We start from the raw sequence: 21,562 nt of genomic DNA, 5'->3' as shown, positions 1-21,562 counted from the left end.
AACTGCTATGATAAAAATTATCGTATCATGGATAGATAGTAATTTAGCTCGACGTGCTTTTAACAGGTAAAAATTAACTTCATAACTTTTAGAAATTGTAGAAATCAAATATCTGTAAATTAACCTCAACTAGCAAATCAGGTAGGTATTGAATTAGTCGTTCTAGCTGAAAGAGTTTTTGGTTATTTCAAGCTTTGACATGTTAGAAAGGAACCTCTGTAATGAAAAGTGACTCTCCGTCTGCTAAAAGTTCATGCCGTCTGTCAACGTTCCGGATTTCTTCCGATACTTAGAAGCAATGAAAATGAAGCATTCTAAGACCGAATGGCTCTAATCTAATCTCATTCATTACGGCAATCTCCTTGAATCCTAAGCGTTGTCGACTAATTGCAACTTATACACAAGAGAACCAAATGAAGCCCTTCGTTATCGTGTTTCCTCCAACAAAATAGAATTATAAATGCAAAGTGGCCATCATTAGCCAATTGAAGTATTATACTTGCAAATTGGTTCGTAATTGACCAGTTGTCAATAAGTCCAATGTATCTCTATAGTGCTAGTTTAAGCACCTGTTCCTGTGTCATTAATACTAACGCACGATTTAGAAATAGTGATTAAATTATAACTCGGACCAGTAGTTCAATCAATCCAAATAATCAAATTCATCGACATTGCACTGTATCAAAGATTGGGGGGGGGGAGAGAATGGACTCAATTCAAACTGTGTTGAACACGAATGGATAGGAATATTATTAGATAATTCGCGATGATGAAGAAATGACCGATCTTATTTCAGGATTATAGAATGAAGTAGCGGAGAATTCCTCATTGAAATACTGAGAACGGAGTCGCGCAAAAGTTTCTAAAATTCAGAACGGAGCTTGATAAGTCTTTTTATTTGGTCTATAATTAGTCCATTCTGAAACGGACTTTGATTTGACCCGTTCTAAATAAGTTTGTTTCAGATACCGATGAAATTGGAATAAACCTCCCTGAACTTTTTCGAAGTTCATATATTTTCATTATGATTGCAGGATTCTCTCGATATTAGAATAACCGATAATAGTGTGAACACAGTTGTAGAGATAATTTCCAGTGCTGTTTCTGAACTTGCTATTGGACGAGGCACCGGCTCCAGAACTCTCTGGATATACATTCTATCATCAGTAAAAATCCTAACTCGGAAAAGTCTGTGGGCTTTTAGATAATGAACATATTTTTTCAGGCCCGGTCCGGCTGGGTCCCTGCGGACAGAGTTCCGTCTGGTATAGTAAACGCTGATTAGATTAAGTAGAAGAACTGTTGCATCGGACGACGGGAGGTTTGATGAATGAACTGATCGATGTTGTATTATCGGTTAACGAATTCTCGAAGGGGGACGAACAACGATTTTAACTTGCCCCACACGTCCACTGTTTTCGCTTCAATTAAGGTCACCATGGTGACGGTCCATTAATTGACAATGGCTGGCCGTTCGTTTTGTGGTCGCGCGTTTTTGTTGTCGGCAAATATTTGATGATCAGATATTAACTATGCCCGCGAAAAAGGTATGTTGATTCCTAAAATGTAGATTTGATGTGAAACTGTTATGATGTTATGGCAGGTAATTTCAAATGATTCTGCAGTATTGGTTTTTCGAATGTTTATGAAATTAGGTATGATACCCAGTGATTGGATGCAATAGGTTTTTCTATTCAAGTGTTTTAGATAACAGGGGCATATCTAACGAGGCTTCAAACCGTTTACATTGGTGCCAAGGTTTGTGCCTGTTCGACGCAAGCCAAATTTGGTACGACCCAAAACGTCGCACCAGGCCCGTGCCAAATTTTAGCACAGGTCCACTTATTTCGTGTGAATGCTAACTGGTTCTTGAAGTGACTCACTTCGCTTGTGGCAGCATCGTTTTGATAGCATTTTAGTGACTGAGTGAATGGTTTTAGTATTGAGTGAGTGGATTACGTGTAAACGCACTCTTTGACTACAGCACACTCCTTGCACATTTGACTCCTGATCCGGGCCAGTTTGAACCGGGCCAAAATCGCCTCACGGCTTTAGTAACACCTCGCACCTCACTGATACTCCAGACTGACGGTATTTTGACCTAAGACTTCAATGATTGATTGACATTCTTAGATTCTGGATTTCAGCGATAGAGCTCGTATTGTGAGGTGGATCATCTGTGCAGGTTTTTCTGTCTAGTGCGTCATCGTGTCGTTAGTTGATTGATCAGATTTGTGCGAGTCCGATTCTGTCACGGGACGTCGTCAATAAATCAATGACTCGAAGTTCAACGCCGTATTTATCTTCATTTTCTTCCGGGAAGAGAATTCACCGAGAATCCGAGAAGATCAGTAACTTACAAACAACACAACAGCAGCAGCAGCCATTGTTCAATGTGTACCGTGGTGAAGAACTTCCACCGTTCAGCAATTTTTTCATTGCTTATCGCCATTAATTTGTTTGGTATTTTCATCATTGCTTATTACCAATAATTTGTTTGGTATTTTCAGTGAAATCATGTAGTTTTTTTTACCATTCAGGTAATAGCCACAACTACCACATGGGTATTTTTGGCCTGTTGTGCCAACTAAGGCCCGGAACAACTGTTGACATGGGTGTCAAATGGGCCCGTGCTTTTGGGCCGACTGTTCACGCTGGTGACAAATGGGTCCTCATCGGGCCCGACCACCATGAGAAGCGGCCCATGTCAAATTTTAGCTGGGATCAAATTTTTTGGGTGTAAATGCTTAGCAGTCCTGGAAGTGACTCACTTGCAACAGCATCATTTTGATAGTATTTTAGTAGTAGTGAGTGAGTGAGGTTTCATGTGAACCCGCTCTCTAATTAGGTACAGTTCAAATTTGATTCTGGCTTTGGTCCGGGCCAGTTTCATGGTCCAAATCGTCTCCGTATGAGCGGGGCTTGTAATTCTTTTCTCCGTGTATTCTACCAGAACAAGCTTCTTAGAATAATTCACCCTTAGGACGTTCGCTGAAATAGTTCGGCGTAGAATCTAATCTTTTTGCCGCATCGTCGACTGATTTTGCATAATACGCGATTTGTTAATGCCATTTTCGTAACGTGTGACGACGTTTAAAGAAGATGCATTCGAATTCCTTCGGGCTACGACGACCCGAGATCGCGGCTTCGATCGAAAAACGGGCAGATATCAGACGCGAAATCAGCTTCGTGTTTTCGGTGCGAGTTTCGGCGCGATTGTCCGTCGCGTACGAGACATCGATCATAGTTACAACCTACGCACCCAACGTCCGGTTGTCCGCCCTCGCGATCCGTGCCGTTCATTCGTCCATTTATCATTTTACGCGACGAAAAAAAAACAAATATCAATTCGACAAGACTGAACGGCACCTTCCACAACTGTCCTGTCGACCGGTTGAGAAGATAGTTATTTAGCCGGCGCGGTTTAGGACGAGGCTTTAGCGATCGTTTCGCAACTGATAAGATCGTGCTATTGAACTATCGGTTACGCGATGCATGAAATGAGAATGCGATGTCATCGGTTGACATAAAAACAGCGTCGTCCGTCGTTGATTTATACGATTCTCTCTCATACGAACGTCTTCGGTTGTATTTCATTACGCGCACCAATTTTCGACGGTCGGTTCTCGCGTGATCTGATCCGATATCGTCGCCATAAACTTGTCGATATTGTACTTGTTTCTCATTCCCCGTCTTTAATTCTGGCTCCTCGAGCCTCGGCATCTGTATCGCGTGCGCGGCTCGGTTCTCTAGGGAAATATCGCGACGTTCTTATTCAGCCTTTTCCACCCCTAGTGGTACCCGGTTTCGTTCTGAAATCGCGAGTCGTAATCTCGTCTTTTCTTCGTAATGGATATTGCTTCTCGTTCATCGGGAGAAGTGGATGATCCGTACACAGTGCAGTTTTGAAGTCCGTCCTCCTCGAGCCAAATATTCCGATAGTATTTTCCGTCGAGTCGTGGTTGATGGGCATTCATGCTCGCGCTGCGTATGTACTCACACACGTATAGATGATGGGTTTTTAAGCTGATCCGTTGAGCCGAAAGTATTTTCTGCTCATGAACGCCGGATTAACGGTGACGATGACAAACTACTTAATCGACGGTTCTCGACATTTTTGCGTATGAAGTTGCATAATCGCGGTATCAAATCCGTCGCGCTTTCTCGGCCGTTTCCGAGATTTCGGTCACTGGTATTTGTCACTTCGCCGAAGAATTCTGTATGAATTATGATTGATCTTTAGGAGACGATCAGGAATGTCGCGAGGTCGGGGTCCGGAAGAAAAGAAAAGGCAGTTTTCAGATAAAAGCAGCCATGTCATAAGCTACTCGCCGGGTCCCGACCAAGTATTAGAGATTTTCTAAATACATCGGAAAATATGAGTGTCAAATTTGCAGGGCCAATCATGGGAAGAGAGGAGTCCGGACCCCCTAAATCTGCCCCGGATCAGCACGTGTTATTGTTTTTTATCGTACAATTTACCTAATGATGTTTCTTTCTATATTGCACATTTACGACCGTTACCCGCGCTGTTTATTCAATATAATGTAGACAAACAAACTGCGTAATACGCGAGCTTTACTGCGACGAGTACCCCGACTCTGACGGGTTCGTGAAGCATTTTTCAAACAGTAATTTTCTAAATGGCTTTTTAGATTGGGTAAATACGCACATTTAATGCGGGACCCCGTGTTGCCATAGACCAGCCAGTGTCTCGTATTTGTTTTCATCAGATCAGCTCCATCAGTCACTTGTAAATATTTCCTGCATTCGTCAATAGTATTTACTATAGCTGCTTCATTTTCAAACAACTCTATGAAGTTATGTTATACCATCCTATTTTAACTATCCAGATGAAAGCCGCGACCACACAAGCACTTATGGCCTGTGCCATATTTGGCCCACATCAACACTGTTCTCACATGTGCCAAAATCGTCGGACCAGGCCCAAGCCAAATTCTAACATGCATCAAATGATGGCGTTTGAATTGCAACTTTGCATTGTTTAAGCATTCTTTAGTAGAGTGAGTGGTTTACAAGTGAACACGCTCTCTAATTAGGCACCGGCCAATTAGACTGGGGCCTGATCCGTGCCAATTTGGCCCGGGCCAAATCATCTCTGTGTGATTGCAGCTTTTACTGTCCATTTATTTCTAACTGGCAAGATCGAAGCTCAAATAATTCAACTTTTTCATAATCGATTTAACCTACAAAAGTGACCACCCAACCTTTTTAAACTGTGGAGACCCTAAAATCATAATTATTGTAATATTACGAAAATGGTCATCGTAATTCATTAGTTTTCATAGGCATGTGACTGCCTAATTCAGTCGAAGGATAAAACCCACAATCAATGAAAAACTTAAAAGCTCAACTCAAATTTTATAAGCCATTTTCATAAATTTTTTTCTTTTTTGAGTTGTTGAACATGGCTGCTAGCATTTCGGTTAAAAAGTCAAGATTTTTCTTTGATTGCAAGGTAATTTTACCTCAAATGAACACCATAACCTTTGAAACTACCAACACCCTTGGGAATAATGCGTCTATTCTAGCAGAGTTGAAAATGAATATATTCACGAGAGGATTCTATAAAGTAACCGGGAATATCTATTTTCACCTAGAGATCGAAGTCCTATTAATTTGCTTTTTGTAATGATATTTTCAATACCGGCACCAATCTCGCCAGTCTGTCAACTTCAGGCATTTTATGTAGAAAATGAATACGTTCCCAAAAGGCTGTATACTCGTGTGTATGATTCATGAAGGAAGGTTTCTATCGGTTATCGCATATTCTCAAATATACAACTTCTAATACATAAGTCCCGGGAACTCGCCGAGTCCCAGGAGAGATTCCGTAAAAACCAATTCCGATCATACGCGGCGTTCTTTTTATCAGATAGTTCTGGTTCGGTCTTTTTCTCGAATCAGTAGGGAAATGGATGGAATTGAGGTTGTGCTGACGGTTTGCTAGTCCCGAAATTAGAACGTATCTACTGTAAATACTTCGCTGATCTGATGGAGTGTTCGTAAATGAAGCTAGTTCAATTTATTTGAAAGTACTTCAGTCATCTACGAGGCTTTCTCCTCGTCTAAATGGAGCACTTTTAGCGGTGAAACTAACGCTATGTGTAATTAACGGAGCTATGTAATGCATCACCTGTTATCGAGATGACTGCAGACAGTTTTAATCAGATGACTCTCGCGAGAAAAATAATCGATAACGAAATTCAAATCTCGCAATATATATCGCGAACGACGTTGATATCACTGTCTTCCCAGTGATAGAAATCTTTGTGAATCTGTTGACCAAGTTCTGTCAAACTGTCATAAGTTCAGTTGATATATACTTTATTGGAAAAACGAGAAATTTACGAATAATTTATTGGTTTTGGTTTTCGAGGCGTCGTATTTTTCGAATTCGCGACCACTTAACGCGTGTATCAGGGGGCGGCGCTGTGGCTCGGTCCTGAAACCGCGTCTCGTGAACTAAATCGCGTTTTTATGTAAATCGCGTTCGAAATGAAACGATGCAATAAAGAAGATGCACGGCATTGATCTCGTAGTTTTCCAATCAGCATAAATCACGGTCGTATTCTGCGCGAGGGAGCGGGCGGCGTGCGTTAGAATATGACACTTGTCAATACTCGTTTCGAACGTGCGCATCTCTCAAACTTCTCGCCCGTCCGATGTTGAACACCGCCCGAAAAAATCTATCATCGTCGAGTGCGACTAATTTCCGGCTGCGATGAATGCTAATTGGCGAGTGTTTATTCGACGATGTCAACAGATTGGATAGAAGATAGTCGAGATATTTCGTCTGTCGCCGTTGTTGCGGATCGCTGCGAAAACTTGGCACGCGTCGATGATCGTAGCCTCGGAACGAAATCACGATTTCGCTAATTGAGATTACGCTCTCAACGCGCCGTGCGTGATCGTCGCATTTCGACGGGAACGGGAAAATTGGATATATCCGAGTCAGGGTTTCGATTTCGTTTCGGGTCGGAATTCACGTCGCGATAATCAGTCGCATTGTTAACCGAGACAAGACGGTTTCGATAAGTGAGGATTGATGCTCGATCTAACGAGTGCTGTGAGTGGCGCGAGTGGTGCTGGTATCGAGTGGTCATCTTATCCCCTCATGCAGCCCGATGCTCTTTATCATCCGGTTAAAGTCGATGTTTGCTACCCGAGTTTGGGAGGAATGTATTTTCTCGTTGTCGACCCTCTCGAAGAGGAGTTGCACGTAAGTTCAACGAAGTCTCTTTTCGATTATTCTTAATTTTTGAATCTTAAGAGTTTGTGACGATTTTGACAGTTTCAAGTTTTCTCAGAGTACATAACATTTTCCGGGGGTATTCAACCAAATTTCATTTCATACTTGCTATATTCGGTGAATCCATTAGATTATTTTTGTACAATTCGTATAGAAGATCCTGGTGTTGAATCATTGAAACGTTAAGACAGATCGCTCTTTATAGCTGTTAAATCCCACAATTGTTGAGAGGCTAAAAAGTTAATCTTAAATTACTAGAAATTTATTTACCACCCTTAGTCAAGATTCATTTTTAGACTTAAGAAGGTGGTAAGATATTTCAAGTATCTCAGATTAACTTTTTAGTCTTTCAACATTTTTGGGATTTGAGATTTATTGTTTCATCACAGAAATTGTGATCATACTGATCAATAATTGTTGAATTGTTTGTTTGAGAAAATGAGCTTTGTGTTGAAAATGAATTGTTTGTTTGAGAAAATGAGCTTTCTCTGCTGGCGCTTGGTAGGTTCATCTGGTGAATAACCTTTCGAATAACCTTTACCCGATGAAGCTCGTTTTCATATAACCTATAAAGTACTATCTGTCTGTATGTGTACGTTTCATCATTTTTGTGCATAAATGTTTTATGGTGTTCAGTATGCAAGGGTGACGAGATCGTGATAAGGCCCCATTTTGATTTATTCTCTGACACTTTTCAATACTAGATGAATTCGCAGGGATATAAGACGCTCCAAAGAAATTTGCAATATCTGTGATTAATGTGTATATGTATGTAATACTTGTGGCTTTCAATCAGCACATGCCATCATGATTAATTACTCTCTGCGCTCTATCATCAACAGAACATTACCAAGGTTTCACCAGTCGTGATTGATAATTCCCTGATTTGATGAAGAGCAATTTTGTTCATAATTTCTCAAAATCATCGTTCTTGAGGAAAATAATTGACTTTATTCGAAGTTAACCGTGTTAGTAACGCTTTCATTTAGAGCCTCATCCTTATCACTGTCTAAGATTGAAATCTAATCAGTCTATGAAACTGATAAATCTAATTGTAGTAGGTTCATGGGAAACGATTATTCTCGCAAAGGGAAATCATGAGGCTATAACTGCAGAACATGCACTTTTGGATTCTTCCCTGTTAAATGAAATGTACTTGAAAATCTGCGCTAGTTTCTGGGATTAAAGCCTTTCTCTTGGTATCAAGAAAATCTGAATAATCCACAGGCTTTCTCCAAAAATATGTTACGGAGGCTGTATTGTCTTCGTTTTTCAAAAACACATGCTTGGCTCATCATTGCATTTAAATTGTTCCATCCTGGAGCAAACATCCAGATCCCCACCTTTAATTACAATCATAGTTGATGAATAATTAATCATGAATGGGTAACCGATTTTCGAGACACAGTTAGGTGATAGAATCTGTACTGGAATCTGTACTGGTTGATTTACATAGCGCTTGCATATATGCTAAAATCATCTGTAGTAGGCTATTGCAGTCAAAAACACGGTGATCAATTAGCCATCAATTTTGGTCTCCTGTTCACAAAGATGACATTTATTAAGCAGATCAATTGATTTATATCCACTGTGGAGAGATAGACCTTTTTAGTCGGATTGAAAGGATTTGATGATGAATTGGACGCCTTGTGCATCCAAACACCTAAAACAACCATTTGTTGTTATAATTGATGGATGAATAGTTCATGTTCTAATTGATTGGCAAAATGAAGTTTAAGTCGTGGATCTATTGAGAATCTGGTTGTAGGAAAAAATGCCACCCACTATACAAAAAGAGACATTTTTTCCTATTCGGCGGCATTTTTTGCCAGTGGCATTTCTTCCAGTGACATTTTTCTGTATACCTGAGAACCCCACACTAATGAAACGAGAAAGACGGAAGTCGAAAAGTTTTCTTCAAGCTAATGATTTATTATTTCGACGTTTCGACTTTATCCTAATAGTCATCTTCAGATAATCAGTTAAACTTATCCAAAAAATAATGCTAGGGATAATTGTTTTAAGACCTTTATTCTTTGTAGCTTTATTCTACGAGGATCCGTACAAATTTGTTCACGTCTAGCGATATTAAAGTGTGTCAGGGACGGATTAAAGGGGTGGTCTCTGGGGTCCGCACCCCTGCCTTCCTATTGAGGTTGACCTTTTTGTCAAGTCAAAGATCATTAAAACCTGCTACTTTATCACTTATCCTTTCAGAAATTTTGTTATTTCAAACGTATTTCTTAAAGAATATCTAATAACTTTGGTGGGGCTTCTCCTTAAAAGTCTATGAAATGGCTGCTTTATTTGAAAAATGCCTTTTCTTCTGGTCACTGGCCTACCAAATTTCTTAGATCCGCCCCTAGCGTTCCCTCTCAGGAGGTTTGTGGTTATCGGTTTGAATCTTAGTTGATATTGTTCTCGATTTGACTGGCGATAAGGAGGTGCTGCCACCTACTAGCAACCGTCAACACCAGAATTATACAATCTTGAGAGATGACCATAATCAGTTAATCAACCCCGCTGTAAATTTCTAATTTCCAAGAATAAATCAGTTTTATAGAATTTAGAATATGATCCTGTATTTAATACTATGCGTTGAGCTATTTCTATTTGGAGTGCTAGTATTTCTCAATGTGACTCAAAACATTTAGACTTTACATCATCATGTTATACAAGCACTCTCAACCTTGTTGAAATGAAGGGCAATTAACACAGTTTTCAATTGAATGGAAAAATCTCTGTTATTGACACATGTTGTATAATCGACAAAATGCTTATGATATATTTGTGACAACATTGATTTGTGGCTTTGTCAAGAGAATAATTAATGACCTGAGCCACATGCTCATATAGGTACCGGGTATTGATTGGGTATTGTGGCTTGGATTCCATTCCATAATTCATCCTATAATATTGATGAATATTTAATGGTAAACATTGACCCTATGACTTGAATTAATAATTGATAGTAGCAGCTCAACCAGTGTCAAGTCTTATTATTAAGATTTAAATTTATTTTTAATGACAATTTTCATGCCTAACCAACGAGAAACATTGACCCCTATGACTCGTATCAATAATTGATGGGGGAGCACAACCGGGGTAAAATCTTGAGATTGAAATTCATTTTTAAATTGCTTAATCTCAAAGCAATAGCCGACACAGATTGAATGTCAAATGTGTATTTTTAGAATGAATAAACGCGTCTTGTTGAATTACGTAAGTCGCGATTCTGAAGAAGTGGGAATTTGCTAAGTTATTAGCGACAATAGATTTTATTGTTAGATGGCACACGACCACCATTCCTTCACGTGTAGGGCGTGTGCCAGCCAGAAGACAGTGAATCCATAAATCTGCCCGGTACATCTGTTCCCATCCAGCTTTTGTACTACGATATGAGGCTAGTCGTAAAAGGCCATACCCACTGGAGGAAGGTGTGTTGAGCTATTGTCTGTTGTACACAAAGGTCTGACGGACTTTGTCAACCAACCAGCATAGCAGTACAGGCGGAGCTGGCTAATAACTGCGATTAACACTTTTTCCCTGTGACAGTTCAACTACTGCCACTGCGAGAAGTGAGAATAGCATCATCTTATCGATGACCTGGATTACTAATAGTGCCAGTGCGTATGCTTGAATCTGCTGGATTCGTTGACTTTACTCGGGATTAGTCATCGGTGCTCATCTAACTGCAACTTATTAGAGGATGACAGTACTCTGTGATACAGTGATTTAACAATCAATATAGTCTCCTCGTTCTAGTCATTTGCAGCACAGACTTTTACGGAAACTCCTTCCGTGTTCCTTTCTTCTAGTCATTATTCAACGCTGGACGTAAAACCTATTTAAGAATCATGATGAAAGTAGCTCTTTTACCACATTTATTGCATTCTCTCAAATACTCAAAGGTATGTATTCATTTTGATGATGTATTTCAACGAATATGGTGATAAATGACTCCTATTGATGAAAGTAACTTAATAGCGATTTTGGTATAGGTTCATGAGAATAATGAGTCCATGAAAAAGGTGAAATTCTATATGATAGTGAAAATAGTATATTATACAATGTGTATTTATGTCCAAATAATTACTGGAAGAAGACACAGCTTATTTTAAGTGAATTTGAAGTTTCCAAGTTTTATCAAAAATATTAATAGATATTTTACAGGTTAAGGAGTTTGACATTTTTGAGCAATTAGATGTTGTAAAAACAGGGCCATCTTGAGCATAGATTGGTAGTGACAGATTCACTAGGATAGCTTGTATTTGAATCAAGTTATTAGCTTTTTGAAAATGAAAGGATTTTTTTATCAAGATAGTGGTGAACAACAAATATCTTGATTTATTTAAATGACTTAAATAATTGCATATTTGAATAGTTAGGAATTCATATATGCAAGTAATCGCAAGTTGATGATATCAGTACACATGTATCAGTATACTGAAATAAAAACAGCAAACAGCAACAGTGAGTTTTCTGAAAATGAGGTCATCTGAGATCATTGATTCGTCTGCTATTGTTGATAATTATTGCTATACGCTATTTATATGCTTCCTTGAAGAAGAAAGTTTTTCTTCATTTTTTGATGATTAAGGCTGAAAAAATTGTAGAATGTATCCCATATTTGATCCTAGACAACTAATATTTAGCGAAGAAAATAGTAACGGCGACGATTGGGAAGATATTAATCAGTCTCTGTGGGTAAGTCAAGAACAGTGGAATTCAAAACTGATGCTTGATCCAGCTTTTATCATTGAGAAAAACATTTTCTAGTCCAGTTACATAACTACTCATGAAAGAGCTTGTTTACAGTGTACTAGATGTGTTTATAGTTCCCGCCTCCTTGAATGACGCAATGAAATCTGAATCAACAGGGATTTCCTGTGTATGAAATGTTTTGACTACATGTGGGGGCTGTATAAGCATCTGCAACAAAAACTCATTGTCCTCTGGCATGTTGAGTCTCCTAATAGATTTGTTAAAACTAGCACTCGTATAGTATCTTGACAAAACATCTGGATCCAATCAAGTACGTTGTGAGGCTATTTACTAGTTTCAACCAATAGTAGCTTAGCTAGGCCACAGAATTAGAACCCCATATCAACTTTCCTAAGTTTCCGGTCTAAGACGCCATTTTGTATGCAGCAGTAGAAAGTATATTTTCTTCGCGATGTGGGCTCCTGCGATGTTCAAGGGTTTGGTAAGTTTTCGCCGGGTTTCTTTGGGAAAAATTTGCCGAATATATTTTCAAGTTGAACAGGCCGGCTTGTAGGATGTATTTTCGACCGAATCGGGCGATCGGAAGAAGTTTTAGGGAAGTTTGAAAAGTTTTTTTTTTGTCTGGCTGGATCAGGATGGATGGTTGATACGTGGTGGGTTACTGTAGGCATGTGAGGATGATGATGAATCCACTCATCACTCCTCCATCAATGCGCTGAATAATTATTTTCCTAGAAATCGAAACTCGAGATGTTAATAAAACTTATTCCCATTAGCTGCAAAATTTGAAAACTTTTTGTGAATTCGTAGTTAGTCCTTGGACATATTTCTAATCAAGATATACTTGAACTTGAACTCCAGCTTGTGTATTTATTACTGCATATACAACATAATGCGTATATGATTTAAAATGTGATAAATATGAATTTAAATCAGAATTTTACTAATCTTTTGATATGATTTTGATAGTAAATCATTTTACTTCATACTTCGAATTATTTGAGGTAAAAAAAGCTTCGGTGTCGTTGTTGAAAATATGCCGGTGATTAAACGAAAATGATGGGTTCATAGAGTTGGATTTGAACTGATATCGATGATGTTTCTCTACGAGTCCTTGCGTCGATGAACAGCTGTTGGGGTCTATTGTGGTCGAGGGTTTGTAATGTAATAATCTATGTTGTCAGTAATATTCATCATAAAACGCAACCATTCCAGACAAGCTGTTCACTCCGCTCGCTCGCTAGCGTTCTAAATACGCGATTGATTGTCATGCAAATCTGTTTCCAGCATAATATACTAAAAACCTGCAGTTTTCATTTGGCAAATTAATACATTGAACAGAAGCTACAGGAGTGGTATCATCTATTCTATAGTAGACTAGGCGCGTATATGGAGTAATATAGTTATATATATACATATCGGAATGATGAATCCTGGAGGAGGTATGAAGATATTCACCTCGCATCCAGCGCCCGGACAATCTCCGCATTTATCTTTTATTCGCATACCTCAGCCTCATCATCATCATCATCATCATCAACAGCAGATTAACGGACAAATTCCCCTGGTAAATATACACGGTGGTATCCGGTTCCGCAGTTGTGAATTATGGTTAACTCATTTGTGAGTTAATTTCAGTTCATTTTCGGTAACGATTTAACTCATAACTGTTGAACTGGGTCCTGAAAATACTTTTTCTCAAATTAATGGTGGCTGTTTTAATCGAATTGATTTTTAGATCTGGAAATTCCTTAAAGTCTGGTTTAGGCTTGGTGATTATTTTTTATGCTCTCAGTGGAGCTAGCTTGGATCAAATTCAGGGAGGGGGTCGACCCATTGTTAGAATTAAAAGGGCACCAGCAGCCCCTTATGTAAGAAAACTCATCATCGGGAAAACATCAACTCATTTTCAGATAAGATTTTCAAATTTTTAGGAATCGGTTTTTAGAAATATTTCAGGGGGGGATTGCACATCCCCTTAGATCCGCCCCTTAGTAATCTACCATTCAAATAAAAATGATTTTCCCAGCTAGAAATGTATCCTATCTGCTACAGTCATCTCCTTTACCTATCAGTAGGTAGCCATTTACTGCTGGTAGATAGTGAGGGGTGGTATTTCAATAATCTGACCCTTGATCCAAGTTGAGATGTTCCACGGCTCTTGTCGAATATAAATCTTTTAGTTTTATATATAGCCGCCGCGGTAGTTTACATCCTATGGGATACCAGAATATTTATGCATCGTTGGCTGTTCAGTTCTGCGTGGATTTATGAAATCGCGCGTTCAGTCTGCGCGGTTTGGCTTGCACCTGGACATCTTCAGTATATCTGAACCTGTGCTGGGTGTTGTGTATAGATAATGCAGTCGGTTGTAAAATAAGAAATGAAAACAAATTCACTGATTTGAGTAAATTGTTTATCTGATGTACTGGGGTGAAATCGTAATCAAATTGACTTGTGTCTGGTCATGTTTACAACGTAAAATGAATCGCGAATAATATCTATATTTCAACCTTGATGGATATATCCGCGTGTATTGTGATCGTAGAATTTTAGGATTCAGTCTTAAGATAATCCGGTGATTCCGAAATTGTGGATTTCTATAGAAACTTTCAACAGTTATTTCAGATGAAATCTGCGGGTTTATTATATAGAAAATCCTACATGAAAATGTCCAAAATGTTTTTTGTGGTAGTAAAAGTTCATTTGACGTCTGACCTAAATCCTGATAGTCATCTTCATACCATATCCAGTATTCCTATATATGTAGATGACATTTAGAATATAGCTGAAACCATTGAACTAACTAAAGAAAAAATTAGATGTAGTCTGAAAATGTTTCCTTGAGCTAGTAGTTTAGTTCATTCAACGTTCTTCAGCAATACTGAGAGAGAGTTACAACGGAAATAATGAAATATATATAGAATCCAGAACAAAGAGACAAGTTTTATATATAGGGACTAATCAAGTTATCAGAAGTGATACAAACTAAGGGAAAAATTAACTTAGAATCAGGTAATACGGACAGTGTTTCCTGCTGTTTGTGTTTTTATTTCTTGTGGCAGCCACGAAAATAGTTAAAAGTGCGCATATCATTTTTTGCTGCTGCGATGATTTATTTCTCGCGATTGATATATATATATATATATACACACGGTGAGCGTAAAACTGTTCCTGAAGAAGAGATGATAAAGGGGTGTGCACTAACTGACTCTATCTCGGGGAGAGGTTATAAATAATCTCACCTCTGTCCTACGAGAGGTGTTTAGACATATGCTTCGTGAAGATAGCGCGGTGTACAGTTTCAATACCTCCGATAGATTTATATCAAAAACATTTTAGGATGCGCACGTAGTAATATTTACCCTCCTTGCATCCTCTGACATTCAGTTGCTATAACTGCCCCAGTAACGCGTCGTCGAACGGCTGACTGTTTTCTTAACGAATAGAAAAGATCTCCGAAGATCTCCGCGATGCAGTTCACTCTTCAGGTAATGTTAGCTAAAATAATATCTACACTCATCAGATGATTGACGCTTGTCATATTTAGAGATGCCTCGCTAGAATTATTCGACGTAATTATCGATTAATAGGAAGCTATTTGTATCAGATTCTAACATTTACTTAAAGGTACAATTAATGAAAAGGTAACTTGCTTATTTTGTTAATTATGATTGATCAGTAATTCATGGCAAACATGTCGATTGGTCGCAGCTGTTTCCAAAAAATCTGTACTGAACAATTGTAGTCATAGATACATTAACTTAGGTGGTTATCTTGGTTGGAAGATTTTATTTGACTTGTTTTGATTAAGTGTCCCTTACTCACCTGCCACAGATGAAACAGGGGGTTTAATTTTGAAATCGGAAAGCGAAGTACAGATAATGTGTGATCGGCGGTCAAGTTTACATAATTTCTTGTTTAAATCGAAGTACATAATTGGTGATTCTGTGGTACCCTGTTTATTTTTCATTGATTATGGTTTATCAGTGATGGTTTTTAAGTAATTTAGCAAACATGTCGATAGTTTGCAGATGTTTTGAAAATATTTTCATTTCTATAATTCAGCTATCGTTTTGTCATAATACATTGGTATATGGCCTGCTATAATCTTATGCGATAGATGGAAATGTACTTTCAGGGTTTATATGTTTATAGTGGATACCACCTGGCCTAGATACTCGCATAGAATCACTCGAAAAACAATAAACAGAAAAGAAATTCCATTCTTTCCATCAGTTCGGTATTAGTTTCTGATAATGTGGATAGATGGTGCGTGTGATTCGCGCGTCTGCTTCTATCGATAGAATCTGAGAATTCCCTGCAGACGTGTAATATGTTCAGTTGCCATGACAACTGTCACTGATGATCCAATTTATGGAATGACATTCTGTACAGCCTCGGCCGCAGAAAATCGGGAATTATTATTGTGTTGATCATTGGTTTACATTCACTTTTATCAAGTTTTATTGAGTTTCCAGAACTGACTACGACTACTATTTGAGAGTGAATATACTATGAATCGAGATTTTCTTTCTAATAGAATCCAACAATTAGCTCTAAGCAATCTAGTATAAATTTTTCAATTATTTTATGTTTAAGAGTTTGACGCGTAACATTTCAATCTATCAAGAATCTATCGGTAGACGACCCCGGATATTTGGCTACTATCGCCCCACCTATCACGAGGACCATACTCTTAATACAGAAAAAGCCTAAAAATCACTGATTTGGGCAGTAATGAGTGAAGCTAAAGCTAAAAAACCTGGGACTAAATTAAATTTCTACCAGAAGCGTAATCAATATTCTGAAACTGTTAAGATAAGTCAGCAAATCCCGTGGCGTGCGCGTGCGCTCATAATAATAATAACGTAAATGGTTAGTTTTAGTTCAGTTATTATCGCTGTCATCGATGTTGTCATTAATGTTAAGTACACGTACAACAAAACTGTTACAATATCCGTCGAAGCCACCGATCATCATGTTGATGGTAAATTTGAGTTGGTTGCCATAGCAATGGTTTTATTACAGTGTCACACACACACACACATGCGGAGACTGACTCGGATGATGCGAGCTGCGCCGTGTTGTACTGTTTCCACCGATTTGCTTCAATCCCATTATTTCGCTTTTGAACAAATTTCTACATATGTTCTCGGGTAAAAGCCAGAATAAGTCGAACTTCGTCCGTTCGATTGTTCGGTATTTGAAGGTTTAGGCCCCGAAAACGATACGATCTCCGATGATTATAATACGAGTAAACTCGAGTGGACACATCCATTGACCGGTTTAAGGGGTGTTGTTCATCGATGCCGTCTTATCTCGATTTATTCTTCATTGAATTTATCGAAGTTATACGTAACAAACTATCTGGTATTCTACTGCTACCAACTAACGAGAACTTTCCACAATAAATTGATATATCGTTGTTAAAGTCTTTCTTGCCGTTCAGGGATAATAGAGCTTCACCTACTACTAGAAACTAAATGCTACTATACTATAATGATACTATATGAATCGGTTATTTTAGTGAAGGATTTTCTTTCTGTTCTGGGGTTCTTTCTCTAATAAGCTGAATATGTATCCTTTTGTGGATAATGGAGCCTTTCGTTCTGCTAAAAACTATCCTATATCTATCTGTCTCTGGGATTATTGCTAAAATAAGCTAAATACGTAACCGGAAGAATCTTGTCGCTTGATTACACCATCGGGCGGGCTGGCTTTTAATCTCTTTGAAATCGGATCAACAACTCGAGAAAGTCATCATCCGTTTGACGATAAGGTGTAATATGAAGAGTTAGTAGGAGATGAGGTAGTATTGATATCTAAGTAAAATGTGAATCTGAATTTGAGTAGCGGGCTGACGATGATTACGACTCAGGTGTCACTGTTATACAAGCTGTGCAGCAGTGTCGCTTACTCGCGGTGCTGCTGAGATTTCTCTCTCTCTAGCTCCGTCGCCACCGCCGCCGCTGCTGCTGCTGCATCTGTCGTCTCTCCCCTCACTCCAATCAATAGACCAGCCCTCTATAAACGGCGAAGAAGCAGCTGTAGCAGTTAAGACTTTCAGAGAGATGATGAAAATGTCGTCGCTCCGATGAACGAGGACGTACACGCTCGACGGGAATTGTGTCATTTTAACCAGTGACTGAATAATCGGGAGTTTACAGGGAAAATGCTACTTATACCAAATAGATTTTGGCTCAAGGTATTTGCTGTATTGTGTATAATCTATGTTGTATAAACTGGTATACGGTGTTAGTACATACACGCCACGCGTGCCTGCTGGTCCAAACTCGAACCTTCTAAATCAGTTTAAACCTACTTTCTCAAAACTCATCGGTGAAGGATTCGCCCTGATTTTCGCCGCACGCATATACGCTCGGTTTCCGTCGTACGATGATTTCCTTTGGGACGAACGCGTTATTAGATCATTTTCGGCTTAATAAACACGGAATCAGAAATTATGCATTAGGAGGTTTTTGCCGATCTTTTATACATACATACATACATGTGTGCTTAATCCGAACGCTGAGATAATTATAAAAGTAGATAATAAAAATAAATAGTTTCACGTGTTCGAAATTGACGCAGGGTTATGACGACCGACCGGGGCTGCAGGGCTATCATATACGACGTATGGCTATAAAATCAAGACATTTTCTATGAATGTTTAATGATGGTGTTTCCACCGCGATCTCACTTATTATTAAATAGGCTTCAGCTTGATATATATATATATCTATTGTTCTATGCGTTCGTATAGACGTCAGGAGTCGGTGTCGCTGCGACGATTATTTTCGTGAAACGGTCGACGCTCGAATTATTCCGAAGCGTTTTTTGTCATGAAAATTATCCGAAATTTATAGCGTGACAAGGTCATCGATGTGGTTATAATTTGATGCGTGTGTTTGTGTGTTTTTCGTGTATATACGACTTCGATGAAAAAGGAAAGTTGTGTAGTTACAATCACGCGCGCCGAACTAAGATGGATAAAGAACAGGCTCTGATAACTACGACTACGACGGATAAAAAAATCCTCATTATTCCGGTAGATGGAAATCTCTCGGAGACTGTAGAGGTCTGTAGTTCTTGTTATTGAATTATTGAGCTGGGATTTTATTCTTTGCGCTAACTGGCGGCGTATTTAAGATGGTTCTCGCATTTATCTCAGAATATCGGGTAATTCTAAAGTAGTTTGTCCAGGACCTAGTTCTATATTTCCGAGTCGAGATTTGAGCTAACTCGTAGAAAATGAACAGATACAACTCTTAACTCAAGACCGTGGAACTCGGACTTGGTCTTTGAAGGGAATTTCAGCTCCTTACTGCGTAAGTCAGTGAAAGTCATGGAACTTTTTGGTGTAATGATATTTTCATGTTTTCTGGTCTTTGTTTATTTCTTGGCCTCTAACGATCTTATCACGCGCGTTGAAATTCCCTAGAAATCTGGCAAGTTGTAGACATTTCGAGTTGGGGAAGATTTGGAAAGTAGTCCGTGGAATTAAGTAGATTATTTAGTGCAGGAACCCTAGCAGAATTTTTGTCCAAAACCTAATTTGGCACGGGCCGAATTTGACTCTGGGACTGATTCGTGCCCATTTGGTCACGGCCTGAATCGTCGGCAGGTAATCACTGCTCCGGTTTCATTGCGTTTCACATCATTTTGCTCGTGTATTATACGGATCAAGTTTCGACCTTCTGTCGTTTGAGTTTCGTCTGATGTAATTAGCATCCCGACTCCTTCGGTGGCTCTTGTCGTACGGCATCGAGGAGACATCTAATCTTCCGTGTAAGTCGCGACGTGAAAACATCGCGAACATTGACAGATCGTGAAAGAGACGAACAAATCATTACCGCGGCTATTCCGCTCTTTAATGTTCACTCGTAATTTCGGTGTCCCGTAATTAGAATGTCGTCGTGCTAATCGGCTTAAAACCCACTATATACAAAATTTTAGAGATTAAAAGCGAATTTTTTTACCAAAAATAATGTAAACGACAAAAATTAATTTTGATGAATTATTCAACGCCTGCGAAAAAATGTAGAATTTTTGGGATAAGCTAATGTGGAATTGCAAATTTGAAACACGACATTTTGAACTCGCACTAGAGATCATCGCCTTCATTTTCAATCTTTTAAATTTTGTATATAGCGCGTTTTGAACTTATTTATTATCTATTCTCCACGTCACAGTTGTTTACAGGCTGTTCTTCTATTCGTAATGCTAGGTAGTAGCAGATTTTAAGACCGCTTGCTTACTTAGTCAGCTTTAAGATCGTCTTAACTTCTTATGTTTTACACAATTTATGAGATGTTTTAACGCTTAGTTTTCGGGGATTATATTGTTTGCCTTTTTTTTTTTTAGTCGAACGCGGATAGCGTTTTATTTTTCGAAAAAACTGGAAGAGTTCCATAAAACATCGAGCGTCAATCGTCAGATGTTCTTCCTTAAAGCCTTAAAAGCCTTAAAGCGCCAGAAATGAAAACACGCCCTGTGTTTAGACTGGAATTTTTCAGAAAGCGTCGACGACGTAAAGCGACGTGATAGTATTTCTATATTTATATCTAACCCCGGGTATATCTGAGAACCTGGTATATTCAAAAACGCACGACGCCCGCAGGTTCATAATAAGTTGAATAGTTTAGTGGCGTCTATCGATTTTATCGTTGCATTTAAGCTAAATATACTTCGCGGCAGGTAAAACGTTTCTGAGAATGCCCTATTAGATCTATCTTTTCCCTCTTTGTCCTTTGTCCGCGGTAAGATGTATTTATACGCAACAAATAATATATCATGTTACCGTATAATTTCCAGTGCCTGGACATGCGCGGTGATAAACTGCTATGTTTGGTGTATACAAAAATACATGCGTAAAATCGTGCATCCTTAAAAGAACTATTTACGCAAAACAATGGACTATTAACTCGTCAAAAAATCATTTATAAATTGATACAAAGTTGTTACAAGGTTCTTACTGGTTTTAGAAAGTCTTTGAAAATTTTGGATAGGAAATTTTTTCCTGCACCTGGAAAACCAGGAATTTTTGTTTTCTGGCTGTGGAATAGGTACGGAAAATAGTCTCAAAATAAAGTTCTTCCATTTTGAAAATTAGGCCATAAATGTCTAACTATACATTTGATAAAACTAATTCACAAAAACACTTTGTCGATGACATTCACACCTTTTTACTTTGAATGGACCTGTTCTAGGTCGGAAGTATGTAACTAGGGAGGTATGGAAAATTCATACCGGTACTCTGGATATGGAGAAGTAATGGAAAAAATGAAATTGGGAACCCGTAAGAACCCTGTGGTTACTGATGACTGGTTTTGAGTTTGTATCGGGCGAAACATTTTATCGGTAATACTGAATATACTTATGATACTCGGTATCAATTATTTCTAGTTGATTTACATCCTCATCGTTTTCTGACACGATTGTGCTAGAAACTTCAGTCGAGAGATAGGGGTCGATTGTTATCTACTAGTATAATCTTTTCAAGTGGATGCGGGACGTCGTCGTTGTCATTAACTGTCTTATAACGATGAATATGAATATATA

At 38.6% G+C, this 21,562-nt stretch overlaps 1 protein-coding gene across 2 annotated transcripts in view; it reads left to right on the top strand.

The window, feature by feature from the left end:
* The window catches only part of LOC141903093 (RNA binding protein fox-1 homolog 2-like), a 111,232-nt gene that overhangs the window by 42,753 nt on the left and 46,917 nt on the right, over window positions 1–21,562 (top strand). Inside the window, exon 1 of one of the 2 annotated variants that reach the window (XM_074791044.1) lies at window positions 12,429–12,479. The exons of the other annotated variant lie outside the window; for it this stretch is intronic. Coding sequence (XP_074647145.1) covers window positions 12,450–12,479 — 30 coding nt within the window. The 5' untranslated portion in view covers window positions 12,429–12,449. Of the gene's footprint in view, window positions 1–12,428; window positions 12,480–21,562 lie in introns of those variants that run through there. 2 annotated transcript variants of the gene reach the window in all.

The sequence above is a fragment of the Tubulanus polymorphus genome, chromosome 4, assembly GCF_964204645.1.
Source record: "Tubulanus polymorphus chromosome 4, tnTubPoly1.2, whole genome shotgun sequence".
Lineage (NCBI taxonomy): Eukaryota > Metazoa > Nemertea > Palaeonemertea > Tubulaniformes > Tubulanidae > Tubulanus > Tubulanus polymorphus.
This window is presented reverse-complemented; position numbering and strand designations above follow the sequence as displayed.